The sequence below is a fragment of the Miniopterus natalensis genome, chromosome 12, assembly GCF_054644295.1.
Source record: "Miniopterus natalensis isolate mMinNat1 chromosome 12, mMinNat1.hap1, whole genome shotgun sequence".
NCBI lineage: Eukaryota > Metazoa > Chordata > Mammalia > Chiroptera > Miniopteridae > Miniopterus > Miniopterus natalensis.
Window position 1 is genome coordinate 56,527,949 of NC_142092.1, and position 20,851 is coordinate 56,548,799.

The 20,851-nt window shown below is 40.4% G+C and overlaps 1 protein-coding gene across 2 annotated transcripts in view; it reads right to left on the reverse strand.

Moving 5' to 3' along the window:
- ELP1 (elongator acetyltransferase complex subunit 1) overlaps positions 1 to 20,851 on the reverse strand; it is a 55,534-nt gene that overhangs the window by 16,101 nt on the left and 18,582 nt on the right. For both annotated transcript variants that reach the window (XM_016213726.2, XM_016213727.2), the window contains exons 7-25: positions 20,419 to 20,515; positions 19,971 to 20,061; positions 18,795 to 18,918; positions 17,817 to 17,910; positions 16,081 to 16,311; positions 14,821 to 14,991; positions 11,612 to 11,711; positions 9,740 to 9,922; positions 7,121 to 7,227; positions 6,502 to 6,605; positions 5,353 to 5,406; positions 5,159 to 5,264; positions 4,014 to 4,129; positions 3,576 to 3,649; positions 2,796 to 2,874; positions 2,630 to 2,709; positions 1,323 to 1,460; positions 1,057 to 1,142; positions 615 to 763 (exon numbers count right to left, since the gene is read on the reverse strand). In XM_016213726.2, coding sequence (XP_016069212.2) covers positions 615 to 763; positions 1,057 to 1,142; positions 1,323 to 1,460; positions 2,630 to 2,709; positions 2,796 to 2,874; positions 3,576 to 3,649; positions 4,014 to 4,129; positions 5,159 to 5,264; positions 5,353 to 5,406; positions 6,502 to 6,605; positions 7,121 to 7,227; positions 9,740 to 9,922; positions 11,612 to 11,711; positions 14,821 to 14,991; positions 16,081 to 16,311; positions 17,817 to 17,910; positions 18,795 to 18,918; positions 19,971 to 20,061; positions 20,419 to 20,515 — 2,184 coding nt within the window. The remainder of the gene's footprint in view (positions 1 to 614; positions 764 to 1,056; positions 1,143 to 1,322; positions 1,461 to 2,629; positions 2,710 to 2,795; positions 2,875 to 3,575; positions 3,650 to 4,013; positions 4,130 to 5,158; positions 5,265 to 5,352; positions 5,407 to 6,501; positions 6,606 to 7,120; positions 7,228 to 9,739; positions 9,923 to 11,611; positions 11,712 to 14,820; positions 14,992 to 16,080; positions 16,312 to 17,816; positions 17,911 to 18,794; positions 18,919 to 19,970; positions 20,062 to 20,418; positions 20,516 to 20,851) is intronic.

The window sequence follows — 20,851 nt, forward strand, 5'->3', positions numbered from 1 at the left end:
CTGGCCAGTGTAGCTCAGTTGGTTGGAGTGTCGTCCTGATGCACTGGGATTGTGGGCTCATTCCCCGGTCAGGGCACCAAAAAAGAAAAAGAATGGCTTACTGGGAAGATGTCACTTTGGCATCCTTTGACCAAGATGAGCGAGAATTAGCCAGGTGAATGAGGAGGGTGAGAGCGGTGGGGGCCCATCTGCCCGGGGGAGGCAAAAGTCATGTTATCTGCAAAGGTATATGGTGGCTGGGACAAAAGCACTGCCTTTCCTCCACAGGCAGAGAACAGGGGACAGTGTGAAGAGATGAGAACAGACACACAGGGAACAGATCACAGAGAGTGTTCAAGTAACATTATGGCTTCTGAACTGCAGCCTATAGTCTTAAAAGTACCACATAATTTTATTTCACTTGCTCAATCTAGCAATCAAAACACTTTGATAAACAAAGAGCTACGATAGAGAACGGTGCTTAGAAGTGTGAGCCCCGAAGACTCACAGATCTGTCTCCAGGCCTGTGCTCAGAGGACAATGTTGGCAGAACACAGCACCACCAGGAGCGGGATTCATGCTACCACGATTATATAAACAAGAACCAGAGATGGCAAAGCAGCAACTCCACATACCTTCTGTGACTTCTCGGCTACCATGAGGACCAAATCAAAGTCATAGGTCCCAAGAGAGTGATCATATAATTCATTCACATCTACCAGCAGCAGCAAGTACTTCAGGGCCTCTTCAGCACTCACACCATCAGGAACTGGGGGAGCTTTTCCTGTTGGTGTCAGAAAACAAAACAGAACAAAACCATCTGGAGGAAAGCCCACACATATAGCAACATAACCAAAACAACAAAGTAACACATTTTCTAATAGATAGATAGATACTTCTGACTTTTCTGTACATGCAGCGCTGCAAAGAATAACACAGATCTTAAAACGGCCACCCAAAGGCCACAACGTTAAATCTGTGCTGTGGCACTGGTCCTGGTCAGTGCGCTCTCCTGAGCCTGGAGGTCTGGGGACCATCGAGGCCTCGATAAAACACTGTCTGTGAAAGGGTCTCTACCTTGAAGCTCGTGTACCTTCTGCAGCACAACTTCCAGTTCTGGGGTGGTTTTCTTCACATGCGAGGTGAGGATGGAGAGGCAGTACCTGAGGCGAGAAGCGAAGAGCACCACCAGGATGAGGGCAACGAACAGGGCAAGGACAGCCAGGGCAAGGACAGCCAGGGCAAGGACAGCCAGGGCAACGACAGCTAGGGCAAGGACAGCTAGGGCAACGACAGCTAGGCGCTTGCTATTCACAAGAGGCTGCGAACGTCGGCACACATACTTGTGAGGGTCTATGCTCTCCATGGCGGCTCGCATGGCATCACAGATAAGGTCCACTTTGCTCCCCTCGGGGCCCCTGGACCGTGGGGCAGTGTCAGGAACTGGTGAAAGGTACATGGTTGTTGTGACATCTTCTTCCCTAAGAACAAGTGTGTATTAAAAGACTGCTAACTGAACATGTGTCCCTCTCTCAAACCACTCACATAAACCCAGGTGTGCTGATAATAAATAAAGTAGCTTTTGGAAAACAGTTTAATTATAAAAACACTTATAGAAGGTAAAAAATGAGGAAACTTATTGAGAAATGAAAACATGTCCACAAAAGGCTTGTACAGTAATATTCATAGGTATTTTATCCAGGCAGACCAAACTAGGTACAGTCCAGATGTGCACCAAGGGAAGGAATGAACAAACTGTAGTACATTTATACAATGGCGTCCTATTGAGTGATAAGCAAGATGAACTTGTATACGTGCAAAATGGATAAATCTCAAGATATATACACTAAGAAAAAGAAGCTTTATTTACACAGAAAAGTAAGTACTCTATGAATTCATTTATAAAGTTCCTGAACATGTAAAACTGATCAATGGTAAACTCAAAAAAGTAGTTGCCTAGGGGACAGGGACTGACTGAGAAGGGACTAGGGGGACCTTGGTAGAGGTTCAGGTTGCACAGAAGTATACACTTATCAAAACTCACCAAATGGTACACTTATTGATCAGTGCATTTCACTATAAATATGATCTGCTGAGGGAACCCCGTACATAAACGATGCACTCTAGAAAATGCTATGCAAAGTGACATATTAAGAGATAAAGGTGGACCAATGTCTCTAATTACCTTGAAATTTGTCTAAAAATAGATGAGTGGACAGATGGTAAGTAGTGATAAAGCAAATACAGAAAAATATAAATTCTAGAATCTAGGTGGAGGTACAAGATGATCATTTGACAATTCTCTAAACTTTTCTCTCTGTTTAAAATTTCTCATTAAAAAGTTGGAGAGAAAGTCAATGCAGACATAAGAAGACACCATTTTATTTTAAACTCATAAGAAAAACAAATAGTTTTATGTCCACCTAAGAAGAAAGTCAAATAATAATTTTGACCTCCATACTTTAAAGGTCTCAGTTTTTAAAAAGGAAAAAGAGAAAAAATCCAGTACATATGGCATTTAAAGAGTTATAGTGATAAAAAAAATACTAAACACTGATTTTTCTCCTCTAGCTATCTACCTATTTGATTTTCTTAACCAGAAGAGAGAAAATTAAGGGTATGGCACTCATGAATTATGCAAAATACTTACTTCAATTCTGTGAAAAACAAATTAAGATGATTTACGGAATCTATCTGTTTTATGAAGGCCTCCACATTTTCAAGAAACACCTACCCAAAATAAAGGACAAAATATTTTAGCTCAGATCCCATTAGTCCAAGTCTAAAGCAGCCCAGGGAGACCAGCAGAGAGTTACCTTAGGGTTATGATCATAGATCAGATTGAGATTAATCCTCAGTTTTCTCATGCATTCAAATGCTTCTTTAAACATAAGTCTGTGAAGAGAATGGACAGAAAAGGCATTTCACAAAAACTAAGCTCCCTGGAACCAGCATGTTTTCATTATAATACAAACCAGCTCTAATGAGATTACAGCTGGAGCACCAAACCACTGGTAATGGATTTCCACCCTGAAGCCACAGGATAAAAAAAATTGGCTACCAAATCCATTTACCTTCTTAAAAGGAATAATTTTGTTACCACGGCAGGCTGAGGACTGCATCCTCACAGATACATGAAAGAAAATTGTCATGGAACTTAGGTCTACCTTCTTTTTTAACAAAATAATGCAGTTTCCCCCAAACAGAGGCAGACAATGGGTAATTTCCCTCCTAAGAGTGGCTCAGGCGCTTTGGGTCAAGGGCCCCCATGTAAACCTGAAAGCCTTGGGCCTTCGACTATAATGATATACAGACACAGTTTGGTGCACAATGTCCCAGGTTTACAGGCTGCCTAAAGCCCACCAGGATCCCCTTGGGCTAGGAAGCCCTGACTTACAGGGCTTCTTTCTGCTGGAAATGGCTACTACGCCATATGGTATTAAAATCAAAGAGGGGGAAAAAAAGCCTCTGAGAATCAGATTGACATCTGTGATGCAGGTCTTCCAGACTTTTAAGTTTAAAAATCTTTAAAAGGATCCTTAGTGTCTTCACACATAAGTCATAAGAAACTAACTAGTCATATATATGGTACTTACTTGTCCAACCACTTCCGAATTTGAGCTAAAACCAGGGCTCGATGATGAACAACTTCTAAGTTTCCCCTTGGCATCTTAAAATAAATAATTCAAGATTATAGTAAGTTTTTTAATTAAATAGAAAACATTTAAATACCCAGGATACACAATTTTACCTAACTTCACAGTGAACTACCACACACAGTAACATGAGCACAGTTTTAGCACAATCTAGTTGTCCTCAATATTTTGACTTTCCAAAAAAGCTTCCCTATTAGCCTTACTGGGAAGAGCCTGTACGAACACTCCTTTGTAATAAAGCTAACAGAGAACCCAGCGAGGAAATACTTAGTATAAACTATTGCAAATGATAAGAGAGCCTAAAATACAATCTGCAAGAATTGTGCGGTACTGACTGTCCAATCACAATCAGAAACATGGTCTGAAAAATCAGCTTACCTGTAATATCAACTTTGTGTCCTGGGGCACAACAGTGACAATGCGTGAACCCCTCTCCACCATCCGCAGAGTTTCCCCGTTAGATGTGTGACTGCTGCTCAGACCCGCCTGTAATGCTAAAGACACCACTGGCCTTAAGAATCACAGTCAGCACCAGCCACTCTCCATTAATTGCAGCCAAAACCGCATGTTATCCGAAATAGAAGACAGCAGTTAATAACCAGGCTACTTTGCTCACCCACTCAACCTCAAGGCCATCAGCCTTTCTGATAAACAGTCTCATCCCTTGAACTCATCCTCTCTCACAGATCCTTTGTGCATATTCACATACTCAACTTACCAACTGACTTGGAAAACACAGAGATCGGGCAGCTTCTCTGTCTTTTTTTAAAAATTTGTTGTTTTAGATTTCAGAGACAGGAAAGGAGAGGAAGAAATAGACAGAAACACCAATGATGAGAGAGAGTCACTGACTGAGCCCGCAACCCAGGCATGTGCCCTGACCAGTAATCGAACCATGGCCTCCTGGTTCATAGGTTGATGCTCAACCACTAAGCCATGCCAACCGGGCAGCTTCTCGCTTTCTTAGCACTACAATTATACCAAGGAATGATTCCATTTCCAAGTCAGAAGCAAAGAAAATAAGTGGGGATTTTCAGAATGAGGAAAACACACACACGGGGTGGGTGGGGGTAGGTGGGCATGGAATAGAAGAAAAAACAGAGCCAATTTCCTACAAACCACGAGGAGGAGTCCTTCAGAGGGTACAATGGAAGGTGGCCACAATGGGAAAGGAAGATTACAAAGAAGTCATAGCATGTTTTCTGTTTGGTATTTACTGGTAACTCAAAGTAAAATATTCAATTCATTATATAATAAAACTTCCTGAACAATTTTTAACTTTAGAATATTCTGCTTAAGGACTTCCTTTTCTGAAAATCTTTGCTGATTGGTGCAGAATGATTTAACTGCGGTATCATGTTGAGATAAGGGACTAAGTAATTGAACTCTAGTGGTTTTCTCCAGTCTAGGACTCTTGGCGTGAAAAGCCAAAGTAAGTGAAGAACTTGAAAGTCATCAAGACTTCAAAGGACAAAAGATAGTAGAAGAGGGACTATTTTCTATTTTATACACTGAAAACTTACTTTTTAATGAAGCGTCACTCAGGCAAAAACACTGGCAGGTATGAGAATGAGTCGTCAGCAGTAAAAACTCATCATATACTGCAAATGATGTGATGTTTGAAGCAACCTACAAGGCAAGGGAGGCAAAGGGAGAATTTAGCTTTTTATTTGGAGGCAACACTGAAGAGTATCTGGCACCAAACCAAGCCTTATACCTCACTGTCATTGATGAAAAAGCGACATCTGTCAGTCAGACCAAGGACACATTCCTGAAAAGAAATAAAACTGAAATTACAACAATTCTAACCAAACTAGTTAAACCTAACCTTTTTATTATACAGTTCTACTAACCTGTGATTTCACATCTAGGTCTCTGTAATCAGGACTGAATTTAGATATGTAAGATGTGGTTGGTCCAGGGCCAAATGGAGAATGGTGCCATCCAATCCATCAGCAAGCCCTGTCATTCCTATCTCCTACATACATCTCAAATACATCACCTTTCTGCCCTTACTGCCTCCACTCCAACAGTCACTTCCACTCTCGTTCCTTTCCAACCTACTCTCCACTGGGCAGCCAGAAAAACCTTTCAAACTATGAAACAAATCATATTATTCTAATTACAAATTATTAATAATTTTACTACCTTTGTTAAATTAAAAAAATCCACACTCCTTCCTATGGCCTTTCACTGAGTTCCAGCCACACTGCTTCCATTCAGTTCCTTGAATAAGCTGAGCTCTTCCCAAGCTCAAGGTGTGTACAGTTCCTTCTCCCTGGAACACTCTCTTAGGGACGTAGCTTTCTCTTTCTTCACAGCTCAGTACATGCACCACCACATCATAGAGCTTTCCACCAAAGTAGGTCTCCCCATCCTCACAGCTACCACCCTCCAATTAGCTCATTTCCCTCATTTTCCCAATGGAGGGGCTAATTACATAATCTGTTGATAGATTATAAAGTCCAGAACAAGGGTTTAAATAGCTCTTTGCTTTATAACAATTGTATCCTACCACCCACCACAATTATAGGCATTTTAATATTTGATGAATGACAACCTACTGAATACTGTTTTCAAGGTTACATTTCTGTTGTCCCCAAAAGGTATTTAATAAAACTAACTTTGACTGTTCTGTACAACTGGGGATAAAAGTTTACTGACTGTATTCTAAGTTTATACCTCCAAGGAAAGGAATTAACTACTAGATGCCAGATGCTGAGGTTCAGGGAAATGGATAACTTCTCATTGACTCAAGATTTAGTGGAGAGTCAGGTCTATCTCCAAGGCCTACCCTTCTACCTAATGCTATCAGATCCTGGGTCACTACTTAAGTGGTGAACTTTTCTGCCCTGTGTTCACTTACCTTCCCTCCAATCACGGCCAATTCAGTCTGTGTGCACGGATAAGGAATTTGAACAGGATATCCACCCAGGTTCTTCCAGGGTTCAACAACCGGAGAGGGTGACTCTGCAGGATTGGCAGATGAGGTTTACAAAGAGCTGATCTGCTCTTTGTAAGAAATTGTCACATTAATATTTACTAAAGCACTTAACATGCAATTTGGATTACTTTCCAAATGTATTCTGGGAACTCACTGAGTCCTCCAGTTCATTACAAAAGAAAACAGAGGTAGAAAACACCTGCTGCCCTCAGTTGGTTGGAGCATGATCCCATGCACTGAAAGGTTGCTGGTTCAATTTCTGGTCAGGGCACATGCCAGGGTTGCAGGCTCAATCCCCAGTAGAGGGTGTGCAGGAGGTAGCGAATAGATGTTTCTCTCTTCCTCTCCCTCCCTCTCGCTCTAAATATCAATGAAAAATCTTAAAAAAAAGGAAAACATCTGCCAATTCTATGCTATAGCTTAGGGTTTTCCAGGACAGTTAAAAGACCTAACAATCAATGTGGCACAGAAATGTCATGTTTTTAACAATTAAACATCCAGATAAGTCATAAACATGCTTTCCTAACATTTTAATACTCACCCCAAAGGTACTTAAGTACTTGGCCACCAGCCAGCTGCAATGCTACTGTCTTGGTCTTGGAATTGCAACACAGGCCAATTATGACCCCATCCACTGTCACAGATGAACTGGCAAAGTAAAAAAAGGGAGGAAAGGGATGTGAACAGACCATTTTTCTCAAAAGTAGTGACATTTCACTGATTTTGCAAAATAGAAAAAGAAACAAGCAATTTCCTTTTGGTGCTGCTCTGCTTATTTCAATACAATATATACATAATACATGCACACACACACACACACACAATGATAAACTACTGCAACCTGTCACATCACACTATTTTCCACAATATAAATAAGCCAGGTGTCTACACTATGAAGTCATCACTCCTATTCTGGCAGCAACTCATTATAACTTATTGCAACTTATCACCTTCATTAGACATGCCTGGTACCAATACTATTTCTGTCTTCTCAAAATATAAACTGCATTAATGAAGAAGGGAGTCTGCAGAAAAGTAGAATACTCTCTATCGCTACCATATTCATTCAGGGAAATACATGGGTTCATTCATGGGGAGAGGAGAATCTGCTATTGCCATTATATTTCTTCCTGAGTCAATGAACAGAGAGTAGACATGTCTTAAAGGACGTGAAACAGGTAGTGATAAAAACAAATGGTGCCAATGCTGACATTTATTCAGTTTTTAACCAAACTATGAAATATCCAATATGTCCCAAATTTTGTGAGGATAAATTATCTGTAAGTTAAGAGAACAGACTCTGGAGCTATACTTGCTGGGATTGGATCCGGCTTCACCTGTAAGATCTCAGGCAAGTTACTTAAGTGCCCTGTTCCTTAGCTGTCTCAGCTGTAAAATGCTAACAGCAGATACTCTAAAGAGGTACTGTGAGAAATAAGTGAGGTAATATGGGTAAAGCACTCAGAAGTGTGCCTTTTACAGAGCACAAGCTATAGTAAATGTAAGCTAGTAAGCTAATTGAGGGACTTGATATTCATCAAAAACATTGACATTTTCTAACCAGTTTTTTTTTTTGAGAAACAAAAGCTAAAGCAACAGAATATTTTAAATGACTTCTCATTCTCTTTTCAGTAAATGAGATGACTGCATCTAGCTTTTCTTTCTATAAAGAATTTTAAAATTTGAAAAGCAGAAACTTGCATAAGTTAGGCATTTCTAATGAAAACTGCTCTGCTTTTCAAAAGTAAATCCCTAGTTATCTTTAAGTGCTACTCCATGTAGCTACAACGCTTTTTGCATCTAGACATATTCACAAAAAGCTTTTTAAAATATAAAGCATTATGAATCAAAGATTAGGAGTTAATGATGCAACAGAATATGTTTACCTACACAATAAGGAAAGGTTCCTAATTTTGCTAAAAGGGTTTTCAGAGTTTAAATCTAACCAGATCTTTCATTACAAATGAAGCTGGAGATTAATACCAGTGTATGCCTAAGGTGCCAAGTTTTGACACTGGAAACCCAAGGATTTCCCAGAGCTGTCCAGACAATGCTATCTCCTGTACAACAGGGCTTGCATTACAGAAAACAGCATCATGAACCTGTTACATGACAAAGTCACAGTTGGGAATCAAAATGAAACTCAGGGTCAGGGAGCAGTGAAATTTTAGCAAAGAAAAATAGAGGCATCCTATAAAATGCAAACTACAATGACAGAAAACAGATCTCTGGTTGACTGGAGATGGTGGTGGACATGGAGGGATATGCTATGAAGGGCACAAGGAAATGTGTGCGGGGAAAGTATATTTCTATTTCTTGACTGTATGGCTTCATGGATGTATACATATGTCAAAAGTTATCAAACTGTACAAATCAATTTGTGCAATTTGTTGTGTGTTGATTATACCTCAATGAAACTACAAAATTAAAAAATAAAAACGAAAAGAAGATTAAAAAGAAAAATAGAGAAGATTTTCCAGTAGTAAATGTAGTCATATGCCAAAAAGGATGTAAAAAAGAGGCCAGACATCAAAATGCAGCACACAGAAATAGATCTTATAACTGATTTTAATAACTAACAAGGATAATCACATAATCAGAGTGCCTGACTCTCACGTGCTAGCAATTACCTTTCTGGAATACAAGTGTATGCTCAATTAAAATTTTTAACACGTCGCCCAGCCGGGCATGGCTCAGCAGTTGAGCATCAACCTAGGATCCAGGAGATCACCGGTTCGATTTCCGGTCAAGGCACATGCCTGGATTACAGGCTTGATCCTCAGTTGGGGGCGTGCAGGAGGCAGCCGATCAATGACTTTCTCATCATTTATGTTTCTACCTCTCTCTCTCCCTCTGCCTTCCTCTCTCTGAAATCAATAAAGATATATTTTTAAAAATTAAATTAAAAAAAAAATTTTTAACACATCTTAAAGTGTTTTGCCTCATCTACTAGTATCTGTCGTATTGTTCACCACTTCTTGATACATTTTTAGCCTGTATTTTGACACGACTCAAAACTAGCCTTAACTTCTTGCTAAGTGTGTCTAACAAGGAAGCTACTGCCCCTCAGCCTAGCTCACTAGAAGCCCAAAACAGTCCTTTGCTCATACAGACAAAGCATAACTCCATCTATTAGCACAAGCAGGAAGTGCTGGAAAACCTGATAGTGAGCTGTCCTGGCTCGTCATCTGTCTCAGAAGACATCGCGGTCAGACGGTAAATGACAGACTGTGGGCTGGACTGACTGTGGCGTACAGCCAGGAAGATGTCTTCTTGGATCCAGGTGACAAAGCTGAGCTTCAGTGGATTCACTTCTTGCTCTTCACTATCCTCAAATTGAATTCTGTTTTAAATATTGAAGAACACCCAAGACGTGAGTGAAACTTTAATACCACTGAGATTTTTCTGAACGAAAAAAAGAAATAAACCAACCTGTATACAGTCAACACCTAGTTATCTGGAGGGACAAAACCTGAAGTGACGCCAAATACTAAAAAACTCAAAAATACTGTTTGCCTGGCCCTAAAATGTGGTTTCTATTTATCTGTTTCTTACACTCTGAGATCTTTAGATTTGAAGAGAACACTTCATGAATCTGACCACACAAGAAAATGACCTGCCTCAGGTCAACCCTATACTAATAAACCCCAGAGGTTTTCTGCTGTCCTCACTTACAGCATTCAAGCCAAACTGCAGCAGATATTTGGATCTCACTAGAATGGGTCCTTTCCTGAGCATCTCCCATCAAAATGAATAAATTAGCTTGAGAATTTCCCTTCCTCTAATGTCCTCCTTCTGCAGCACTTACACACCACAGGACAGCACTTTTTGACACGTCACGAGGGAACTCATAATGGCTACTTCCTGCCTTTGAGCTCAAGCAGCAAACCCCTGGCACACACTGAAGGAGCTGGGTCACTACACTAGCCCAATCTTTCTCCTCAACCAGCTCTCCCAGGACTCGGTCTCCCCTGCACTCAGCCGCATGCAGGAGCAGCCCCACCTGGTTCTCCCCGACACTCTTCCGCCCGCCATACCCAATGTTCCCAATCTTTCTCTACACTCCTAGCCTAGCCCTTCCTCAAGGACTGAGCTAAGTGTTCATGTCCTTCATGAAGTCTTCTCTCAATGACTTGAAGCCAACCTCTTGATGTCTAAAGAATGAAACTATACTCTACATTGCCTTATACTTTCTTCCTCTAGTGGTTTCAAGTCTGAAATAAACCTATCCATGTCAATGCTCTTTGAAAACTATGAAGTATTATATAGGCAACCCCCAAATCATACACAGATTAGAAACATATATGCATTTATGAAATACAGTGCATATATTTTAGAAACGTTCAGTTATTTGTTCTAGCCAGTTTATTATTCCTATTAACTTAGGAATAAATGCTCCCAGGAGGCAGAATACTGCAGTAATTAAGAACATGGACTCATCAAACAAAATAGATTTAAATCCTGGATTCTCACAGGAATGGCGTTATAATGAGTAATTTGGTTTCTGGGTCATTTTATAATGCCTATCTTGTACTTGAGGCATTCAGTTACAACCTGTCATTTCTATTATTATTTCCATGGGAAAGTGCATTCTGTTTTCTAAGCTGAGAGCCTCAAGACACAGCATCCAGAGGTTTTGGAGTATGGGATGAGGCAAAGACATGAGGCTGCAGTAGGTAGGTCAGCCATATGTTAACAACCTAGACATCCTCATTTAGGTATGCAAATGTAACTCTGCCCTGTCATCTTTGTCTCTAACTTTCCCATGCGATTTTTCCCTAGAGAACCAAGGGCTGTTGAGAGGAATGGGTTTTAGGTTCATTTATTATTTGGGCTCTCCTGCCACTCACCAGCATACATGACATTCAGAATACAGCAAGTGGCTTCCCCAGTGAGGCTGAAAAACCAGCACCCGGTGTTGTATCTACTTGTTCCACTCAGCCACAGGCACAGGATAACAGTCGGGTAAATTTAGGAGTAAGTGCTGGCTCCTTCTGTTCCCAGAGGTCCCAGATAATTAAGAACCACCTACTTGTATCTCTTTTCCAGATGAGGTGTCCCAAGGGAAACTTTAAATCCATTTCCACCCACAGCTCCCAGTTTCACTGTGGGATCCGCACTTGGACTATCACCTAGAAAACAAAATTGCAAATCCTATCAAGTAAACTATAAACATCTCTCCTAATACTAAGTTTATGGGGTTCTAGAAGTCAAACTACTTTACAAATAAAGCAATCTAGAAAATAATCACATCTCAAACTCTTTTGAAAATCTCTGCCTACCTTTCATATTGCTTTCCCTTCATACTACACCAGTTACAATCCTCACCAAGCCTCAGCAAGATCGGGGGAGGGCCTGGCTCTCACCCCAGTGCTATTTCCTCCCACCATCCCACCACCTCAAACCAACCTCACATCCTTGATCTAAAGACATTCTCTTTCCATCCTTGATCCAGTCGAGTGATTACACAGCAGCCAGTACAACCCTTTAAAAAACACCACCTCACTCTTCTGCTCCAAACCCTCCAGTGGCTTCCTGTCTCACACAGAACACACACTAATGTCTCACCAGAGCCTTAGAGGTCTGACAAGAGCTGTTTCCTGTCACTTCTCTGACCCCACCCCCCACCCTCCCCTCACCTGCTCTGCTACAGGCACCCAGAACTCCTGGCTATTTCCTACACATGACATGCACCTTGGCGGCTGCTTTCTACTCTGCCTGGAATGTTCTCACCCGAGGTGTTTGCACGGCTCCCTCTCCAATTCCCACTGGATCTCTGCTTAAATGTCACCTTCACAGAGAGGCTTCCTGACCACCTAAATGCAAAGTTGCCTTCCTTTGCTGGCTCTTATCCTCATGCTCTCCCACACTGGGACCTTGCTTATTTTTCTCCACAGCATTTGCTATCTCACAGATTATAACTTTTACTTACTATCTTTCTCCCCAACAAGAAGATAAACTCCACAAAGGAATGGACTAGAATAAAACCTGTCATACATCAAACAATCAATAAACATGGAGGGGGAAAAAAGGAACAATACTCGGGACTCAGCAAATGTCTCTTTTGAAAATTTTGGCATCTAATTTGTTTCCACCTGACTCAGATGTCCACTACTCACCTCCAGGTTGTTCGTCTGTAACAAGAGCTCTTTCCCTTCAGCTTAGGCACTGAGCCTCAATCAGTATTCTAACTTGTCCACTCCAAGACCTCAACCTGGAATATCCTGGCTTTGACCTCAACTTCCAATCTTTCCTCTTCTCATTCCTTTTGATCTCAATAAAATGGATTACTCTTCAACGTTCACTGACTCCTGCACAGGCAGACGTCTGCTGTTTCCACATGAGCACTCTTGAATCTCTCGCCCATCTGCCCTCCCACTGTGCTCCCTGAGCAGGTGCCCGATGCTGGCATCCATCAGCTTCAACTCCACGTGAGCTGTCCATACCAGGGCCATCATATGAGACCACTCCGTGTTTGAAAGGCTAATCTCTAAATCCTATGCTCTAATAATAACTCCCACCACTTTTTTCCAGACTCTTCTATACCCAAACACTCTACAACATGCTCCATAACTCTCAAAGGCTTTTAGCTCCTGACTTTGTATGACCTTTCTCTTCTGTACATTTCTATGGGCACTCCCCTGGCTCAAGTTCTCACCATCTCCTGCCTACACACTCTGCAATAGCCTCACTGGTATGTCTGCCTCCAGGTGCCCATACCCATGGCCTACCCCGCATACTGATACCTGATAGATCATCCAAGAGAGAGCAGAGGTCTCAACCTGCCCTATCTGATCTCAGGGAGTTGTAAGTATCAATACCATGAATGTAGGCTGCTATAGGGTTTCATTCTAAGGAGATAAAGATGTTCTAAAATTGACTGTGGTGATGGTTGTAAAACTCTGTAAATATACTAAAAACTATAGAATTGTACACCTTAAATGAGTGAGTGGTATGAATAAAACTACTTTTTTAAGTGAATGCAGGACAAAATATTCTGTACATTGTAAAAACGATATACAAACTTTACTATCATATAAAAACTTACTCTACATCTGATTCTTTTCATCTCACAAAACCAGTAGAAAGATATTCAAACAGTAGTCAAATATAAAGGCAATCACTTGTTTACTTTTGATATTATTGGTTGATAGAAAAATCTACTTTGAAAAGCATTTAATTTTTGCTTTTTCTGATTTGCCTTAAGAATGAACGCATTACTATTACTTTTTAAAACTATTAAGAAATAGAAAGTTTAAGGAGGACTGTTAAAAGCACTTTATAGAGTGAAACTAAAATCAGAGAAGCTGGAGACATATCCAAGTGCAGTAAGTCCTCATTTAACACCATCAATAGGCTCTATGACTTTAAGCAAAACGTGTAATGAAATTCATCTTATCATAAGCTAATTGATATAAATAAGAGTTAAGTTCCTATGACATCTCATCAACGTTATAACAAAATGACATTGAACTTAACAAGGACCCACTGTAATATTACTATAAACAGCAGGCTGCTGATTTAACAGAAAAGCTGATAAGCAAGCAGGGAATTCCAATACAAATTAGTTAGTTTTGATTACTCTCTCCTAGCAACTATCTAGGTTTTTTCCTGAGAATTCAGAAGTTATTTGAAAACAAGGCCACCAGTGCCATTTGCCAGTATAATTCATGACGAGACCATACAATCACAACTAAAAACAAGTTTCAGGTTTCCCAGTCCATCAGGAAAGTAACTAGGAGCTGAGAGCAACGGGGCTGTGGAAGACAACTGGATGAGAAGCTACAACACCTCAGATGGACTCCCTGTCCATTCTTGCTCAAGCAAATTGCAAACCCTCTGGCATTCCGTGCTTTCATCTATAAAAAAGAAAAACTCCACCTGTGACATAGCTCCTAGGAGTGCTCTGAGATCAAATGAAAATATGTGAAAAGGCAATGAAAACTGTAAAACACGTTAAAGGTGTAATAAGATACCATCTTATTTCCAGGGTTGAACGTTATACTTTTAATAACTGACCTTTCAAGTTCAATAAAGCAAAAGGCATAGCTCTTATAAGCCAGAGTAAAACCGAAACCTCCTCAAAAAAACCCCAAGCCAATTAAATATCATAATGATAAAGATATTAATTATAAATTTCAAAATTTTTAGAAACACTAGAGCAAAGACAACACCAAATTATACCTTGCTTTTTAGAGGAGAAACCTGATTCAGAACATCTCGTAACAGTTTTGAACATACCACATTTATAAACAGAAATCTGGTTGCTGGCATCGAGGACTGCGAGGTCGTTACTCCTCTCAGGGTGTGCAGAGAACATGACCTGATTCACAGGCTCTGGGAGCAGCAGTCGGTAGGTGCACATGGGAGGTGGAACTATGCTCTGCCGGAAGACTGTCACTAATACCTTGTCTGCATGTGGGAGACACAAAGGAGGAAGATCAGACACATGGATGTTCAATTTATAAAATGGTGGTAGGAAATATACATCAATTCTTCAAAATAATTTTTGGTTTTTATCATGAATAAGCTTAAACATCGTGTAAGAGGGAAAGGAAGTATCACATACTCTGTCTATATATATCTGGCTATTGTCACCTCCAAAACTGGAGAAGTCCCTCTCTGGCTTTGGAGGTTTCAGGTGCCAGGGACTAGGACAAGGTCAAGTGGTCAGAGTTCTAGCTTTGGCCTGCAACCAAGCCAAATAAAGCAAGGGAATCAATACCTTTAAAATCCTTAAAGCACTTCCCTCTGTGTGGATTTGGTAATGAGGTATATGTGATTAAGTCCTCTAAACAGAATATGATTATTAAATCTGTATTATGACTACTACATAGAACATGAATTAGTACCAGCACTTCACACTACAATTTAGAAGCGAGTTTTCCTTTCTGTTATCAGCAAAAAGTAAAATGTCTATTTGGGTGACTACTTCTCTCCCCAATTTCCTCCCCCTCACCAAAATAAAAATAACAAAAAAAATATACCCCTCAACCTACTTATAAAACACCAAGTCAATCTTCATGCTAGACAGATGTCTGTGACTTGAAGTGAACACATTGGAGAGGTATGTAATTGATAAGTCTTTCATCAGGAAACAAATAAACACAGGTAGGATAATGCAAGGGTCAATGAAAATCGAAGTCGGGCAAAACACAAGGCTAACACACCCGAAGCTACAACAATACTGTGTCCCTTCTACACAGGGTCAAAATTTTCAATGTCTTCAAAGGCCGGACCAGTAAATAGGTGAAGACCATGGATGCAGCACAATGAGGAATTGGGGTGGGAGGATGTGTATGGGGAAGAGGGACTATGGTCCTCAGGAGAGTGTGTGTCCCACCTATGGGCATTCCCATCCAAACAAAACAATAAGTAAAAAATCAACCAACCAACCAACCAAATAAATGTTCCCCATTGTTTCAGCCAAGCCGCCACATGTGCAGGAACCAGGCTCAGGGGCCCCTTCTAGGCTCACAGACACCTTTTACAGCTGCTTACTTCCATCAATGACAGCCACGTTTGCCATGTCACTTGAATTATCCCCAGAGCTCCGGTCGGTCGTCCAGTGCCAGTCATAACAGAGGTAGTGCCAGCCCTGACAGAGAACATGCAGCCGGTATGGGGTCACCGGGTCCCACATCAGAGACACAATCTTGCTCTTCCCACAGGCGCTGAAGGACAGACTTTGCTTGAGATACCAGTGATAGTTCCCCACAGTCCAGAGCTGAACTGCAAGGGAAAAGGAAAGGAAGGACTCAGAGGCTAGAGGACTAGACCTCATATCACCTGCCAGAGGGGAGCGGAGCAATCTTTTATTTTTCAAATGACCCTTCCTGCTCAGCCTCTCCATTAAAATAATATTAACAATAACTGTTAAAGGCAATTTCCCATGGAGACAAAATGTCAAGCTCAGTAAGGTCAGAAACACATGTTTATTTTTGCCTCTACCTTCAAACTTTATGATCATGAGGATGGAAGGCTGCTAGGACAAGACAGTGTTCTAGTGAGTTTGTTTTCATAAAAGATTTAGAAAAAAGGTTAAAACTCAATCCAAAAGTACTGGACTAGCATCACTATATTCTATTAAGCTTAAGATGCTTATAATTGCCCAGCTGGCACGGCTCAGTGGCTGAGCACTGACCTATGATCCAGAAGATCGTAGTTCAATTCCTGGTTGGGCCCCTGCTCGGGTTGCGGGCTCGATCCCTAGTCGGGGGTGTGCAGGAGGCAGCCAATCAATGACTCTCATCATTGCTGTTTCTCTCTCTCTCTCCCTCTCCTTTCCTCTCTCTGAAATCAATAAAGGCATATTTTTTTTATTAAAAAAAAGATGCTTATTATTTTCTCCAAGGTGCTCTCATGCATTTATGTGCAAGGTTCTGTGGTGTTAACTGCGACTTAGCTGTCCAAAGGAGATCTGCAAGCAATTATCTTTTCCAACATACATTAAAAGCCTGAGACCTCGTCCTGGAGGGTGGGGAAAATGGGGAGATGTTGGTCAAAGGGTACAAACTTTCAGTTATAAGATGAATAAACTCTAGGGATCTAATGTACAGCAGGGTGACTATAGCTAACCATGCAGTAACGTATACTTGAAAGTTGCTAAGAGAGTTGATCTTACATGTATCAAATCATACACTGTAAAATTATATATCAATTATATCTCAATAAAGCTAAAAAAAAAAAAAAAAAGACCTAATCATGTCAAAACTAACCTTTATTAGACAGATGACACATATAAATGGAGGTCTTGATTATATTATGAAATTTATTTTCTTTAAACATCTCCCTACTCACTAATTCTTAATTCAGCGACCGCAGCAAATCTAACCTAGTTCTCTAACCTGACTACCGCAGTACTTCTCCCTAGCAGTGAGTTGGTAAGTTCTATGTGCTCATACTCTGTGAAGGTGGGCATCATAATGTAGAATCCTGCCAGTCTGCAGACTGCAGGCCTGTCCTATAAATTTCAGACAAGACCGAAACATCAGCTCCTACTTGAATTTCCAGCCTGCTGGCCTGCCCTAATTCTGTTTCTCTACAGAGCCCTAACTGACGCAAGACTGAAACTATAAATAATCAAAGCCTAGCCACTCGCCCATTTCCATCTACCCCCCTCCGTCATCTCTGATTCCACTGCAGGACTAAGCAGAAGGAGTAAGGGCAACTCCACATCTTCTACTTCCAAATACATTTGATGGGGCAAAAGGCAGAGACAATGCAGCTGTTATTACCATAGGTTTTCGGAGTAGAATTTTCTTCCCTCTGAAGGTCTTCCAACCAAACTGCGAGCACAGTGGAGTCTGCATTCCAGAGCAGGTCATTTACCTAGCAGGGAAAAAAGGCCTGTCATTGTCCTTTAACTATGTATTTACTTCAAAATTTTTATGACAGCTGAATTACCTGCTCTCCCAAACCAAATAATCCCACTCCTGGAGGTGACCCCTAGCTGTAAATTATTAACTACAGAGTCATTAAACAAATCTGTGTAATATGCCACTATATGCTGAGGACTTTATAAGATACATTATGCTTAAAGATTAAAAGAGACTTAACAACTGAATGCAAGTGACATTTTAGACAATCAGAAACATCTGAACATGGACTGGAGATTTGATAATACTGAGGCATGATTACTAATTTTGTAAGATGTGATAACGTACATTTCTACATTTTAAAAAATTCTAGGAAATAAAAATGTGTGCGTATGTGTGTAGGCCAGAGAGTAGTGGATAAAAATAATTTTGCAAAATGTTGGTATCTTACAAATAACAGGTACATGGGAGTTCATTAACCTCTTCTTTCCACTTCTAGTGTATTTAATTAAAGATTACCACTGGATGTGTATCTGCTCCAACAAATATGATAATGGTACACAAGCTGCCTAAAGTTTAAATGTTACAAATGACAAGCATCTTTATCACTGGAAAAATTGTACTTTTTTCAAAATAAACAATAAAAACTAGCATTTCTATTTCCTGTCTATGCTTTATATAGGGTGGGAAAGAAATGCCATTTTTCTTTAAAAATCTCTAAGAAAAAGAATCTCTCTTTTTTAAGGAAAAAAACAAAAATAAAACTCAGTTATAAGAAGCCATCATTTCTATTGCTATCTACACTGGAGCTTCTATTTACACACCCATATCAAATATAAACCTCTACAGCTATGGAAAGTCCTCTAAATTTGATGGTGAAATAACTCAGGCACCTACCTTCACCTCATCTTTGAGGAAAGGAAGCATAAACTGTCCATGGAGAAGTCCGTTTTTCTCAAAAAACACCACATCCTGCTGGTTGGGTTTATCTTGTGTGCATGCAATCAAACTGCCCGAGGGCCTGAAAGCAAATAAGTGTATTAGAAGGCTCCCAAGTGTATGCAGCTGGCTTGAAACAAGATAAAATTAGGAGAAATGATTTTTTTTTCTTCAGCAAAAACAAAAACAAGCATCCAAGGAAGTTTTAAATTCCATGTTTCTTTTGGTAAGCAGTCACCCTAGTGTGAGGCTATACCTGCCCAGAGGAAAGAATGCCTTCGCCTAATTTGCACAAAGCCTCCATTTGTCCACAAAGCCTCAGATTTAGATTGCACTTGGGTGACTTTTTAAAATAACAATACATTCTTTAAATTATTCCATGTGTAATGTCCTATAAAACCGGAACCTATTTCTCCTTCAAGGAGATAACTTCAGCAAACATTCCATGCACAGGCAGGTATTTTTAAAGACTTCTCAATCACATCATCTCTAGGTTTTAATTCAACTACATTTTTCTCTTTGCTCTATCATCCAACTGTCACTCATATACTGGTGGAAAACAATATGTCTAAGACCTAGAGACCTAGTGGATTTGCATGTAACAGATGCCACTGAGTCAGCGGATGAGACATTTCTTCTATCTATAATCAGGGCGGCTGCAATTGCAGGCAGGCTGTGACCACACAGGCTGCTGGGCCAAGAGGAGAATCAGGCCTGAATCCAGCCTGCAGGTTCCTCGCAAACACATCCCCTCAGTGAGGGAGTTTGTGCAGAGGAATGAAGCCCTCTTCCTAGTCCTACCAGGGCTCCACCGCCCCACAGAGCTGTGTGGACTGTGACTGCCCTTCTAAGCACCGTTTTCTGTTTTATACAATGGCTTCATGGAGACCCTGCCTATAACCTACAAAATGGGCCTTGGAATGATGAGATCTGTAAAGAAGCTCAGAATCTACCATTCAAATTGAAGTCAGACTTCAGGGAACTAAAAAAGAAAGAAACATGCAGGCTTACAGCCAAATTTTTAAAAAAGTAATTCTCTTTTTGTTTTATATAAACACCCAGATTCAACAGGTACCACCACCCCTACCCCAGTTCCAAGAAATTCTGAGGAAGGAGTTTTCTTCTCCCACTCACTTCCAAGCCAGAGCTGGGCCCAGTCCTGCCACAGGCTCACTGGTTGACTGTAAAGCAAACTCACGGTTCCACACTCGAACCTTCCGAGCCCCTATGCAGTAGGTAGAGGGGAAAGGACAAAACAAAACAAAAAACAAACTTAAAGCATTACAATAAATGTTGTCAAGTTAGACTTTTTAAACACTTCCCTTATTAATAAAAATTATTTGTCATAGTTTTACAAAGCCAATTAATCTTATTAAAAATTTGTGTCCAACAGGTAGGAGGCTGGATAAAATAGCCTCAAAGAACTCTTCTGATTCTTAGCTCTAAATTCATTAACATCTGAAGAAACGTATCTTTACCTCATATATATAATAAAAGAAAACCCTCAATGAAAAAGAGAAACAACTTTCCTGAACTTAATAATGTAAAAAAAATTTTTTTTAACTGCAATTTATTTCCATACCTGTCTCTGGGCAAACAACACTCACAGCAAAAAATTGTCCATCACCACGCCAGGTGACTTGCGGTTTCTGGTCATCCCAGGGCAAAGCAGACTCAAGCTAAAGAGATGATGAAAGACAAATGTCACTGGGGGCCTTAAATGCCCAGAATCAAACAAGCCTCGGGCTATTAAATGTCAATCTTTTATATGAGGTTAAGCTGTCTAGAAAACCAGCTTCATAAAAAACTCAGGAACTCTTCTGATAAAAGGACCCTTAGGTGCAGAAATCATGAACAGAAAAGAACTTAAAAAATAATCCTTCTTTGGGAATTAAAAAAAAAAATTTTAAGCAGCCTCCAAACAACAGGGGAAAAGAGCTACAGATCTAGATAGTAATACCAGTAAGTTGAGGAATCTACCAGGTGAGTACAACATGAGAATAAATGTTGTCTGT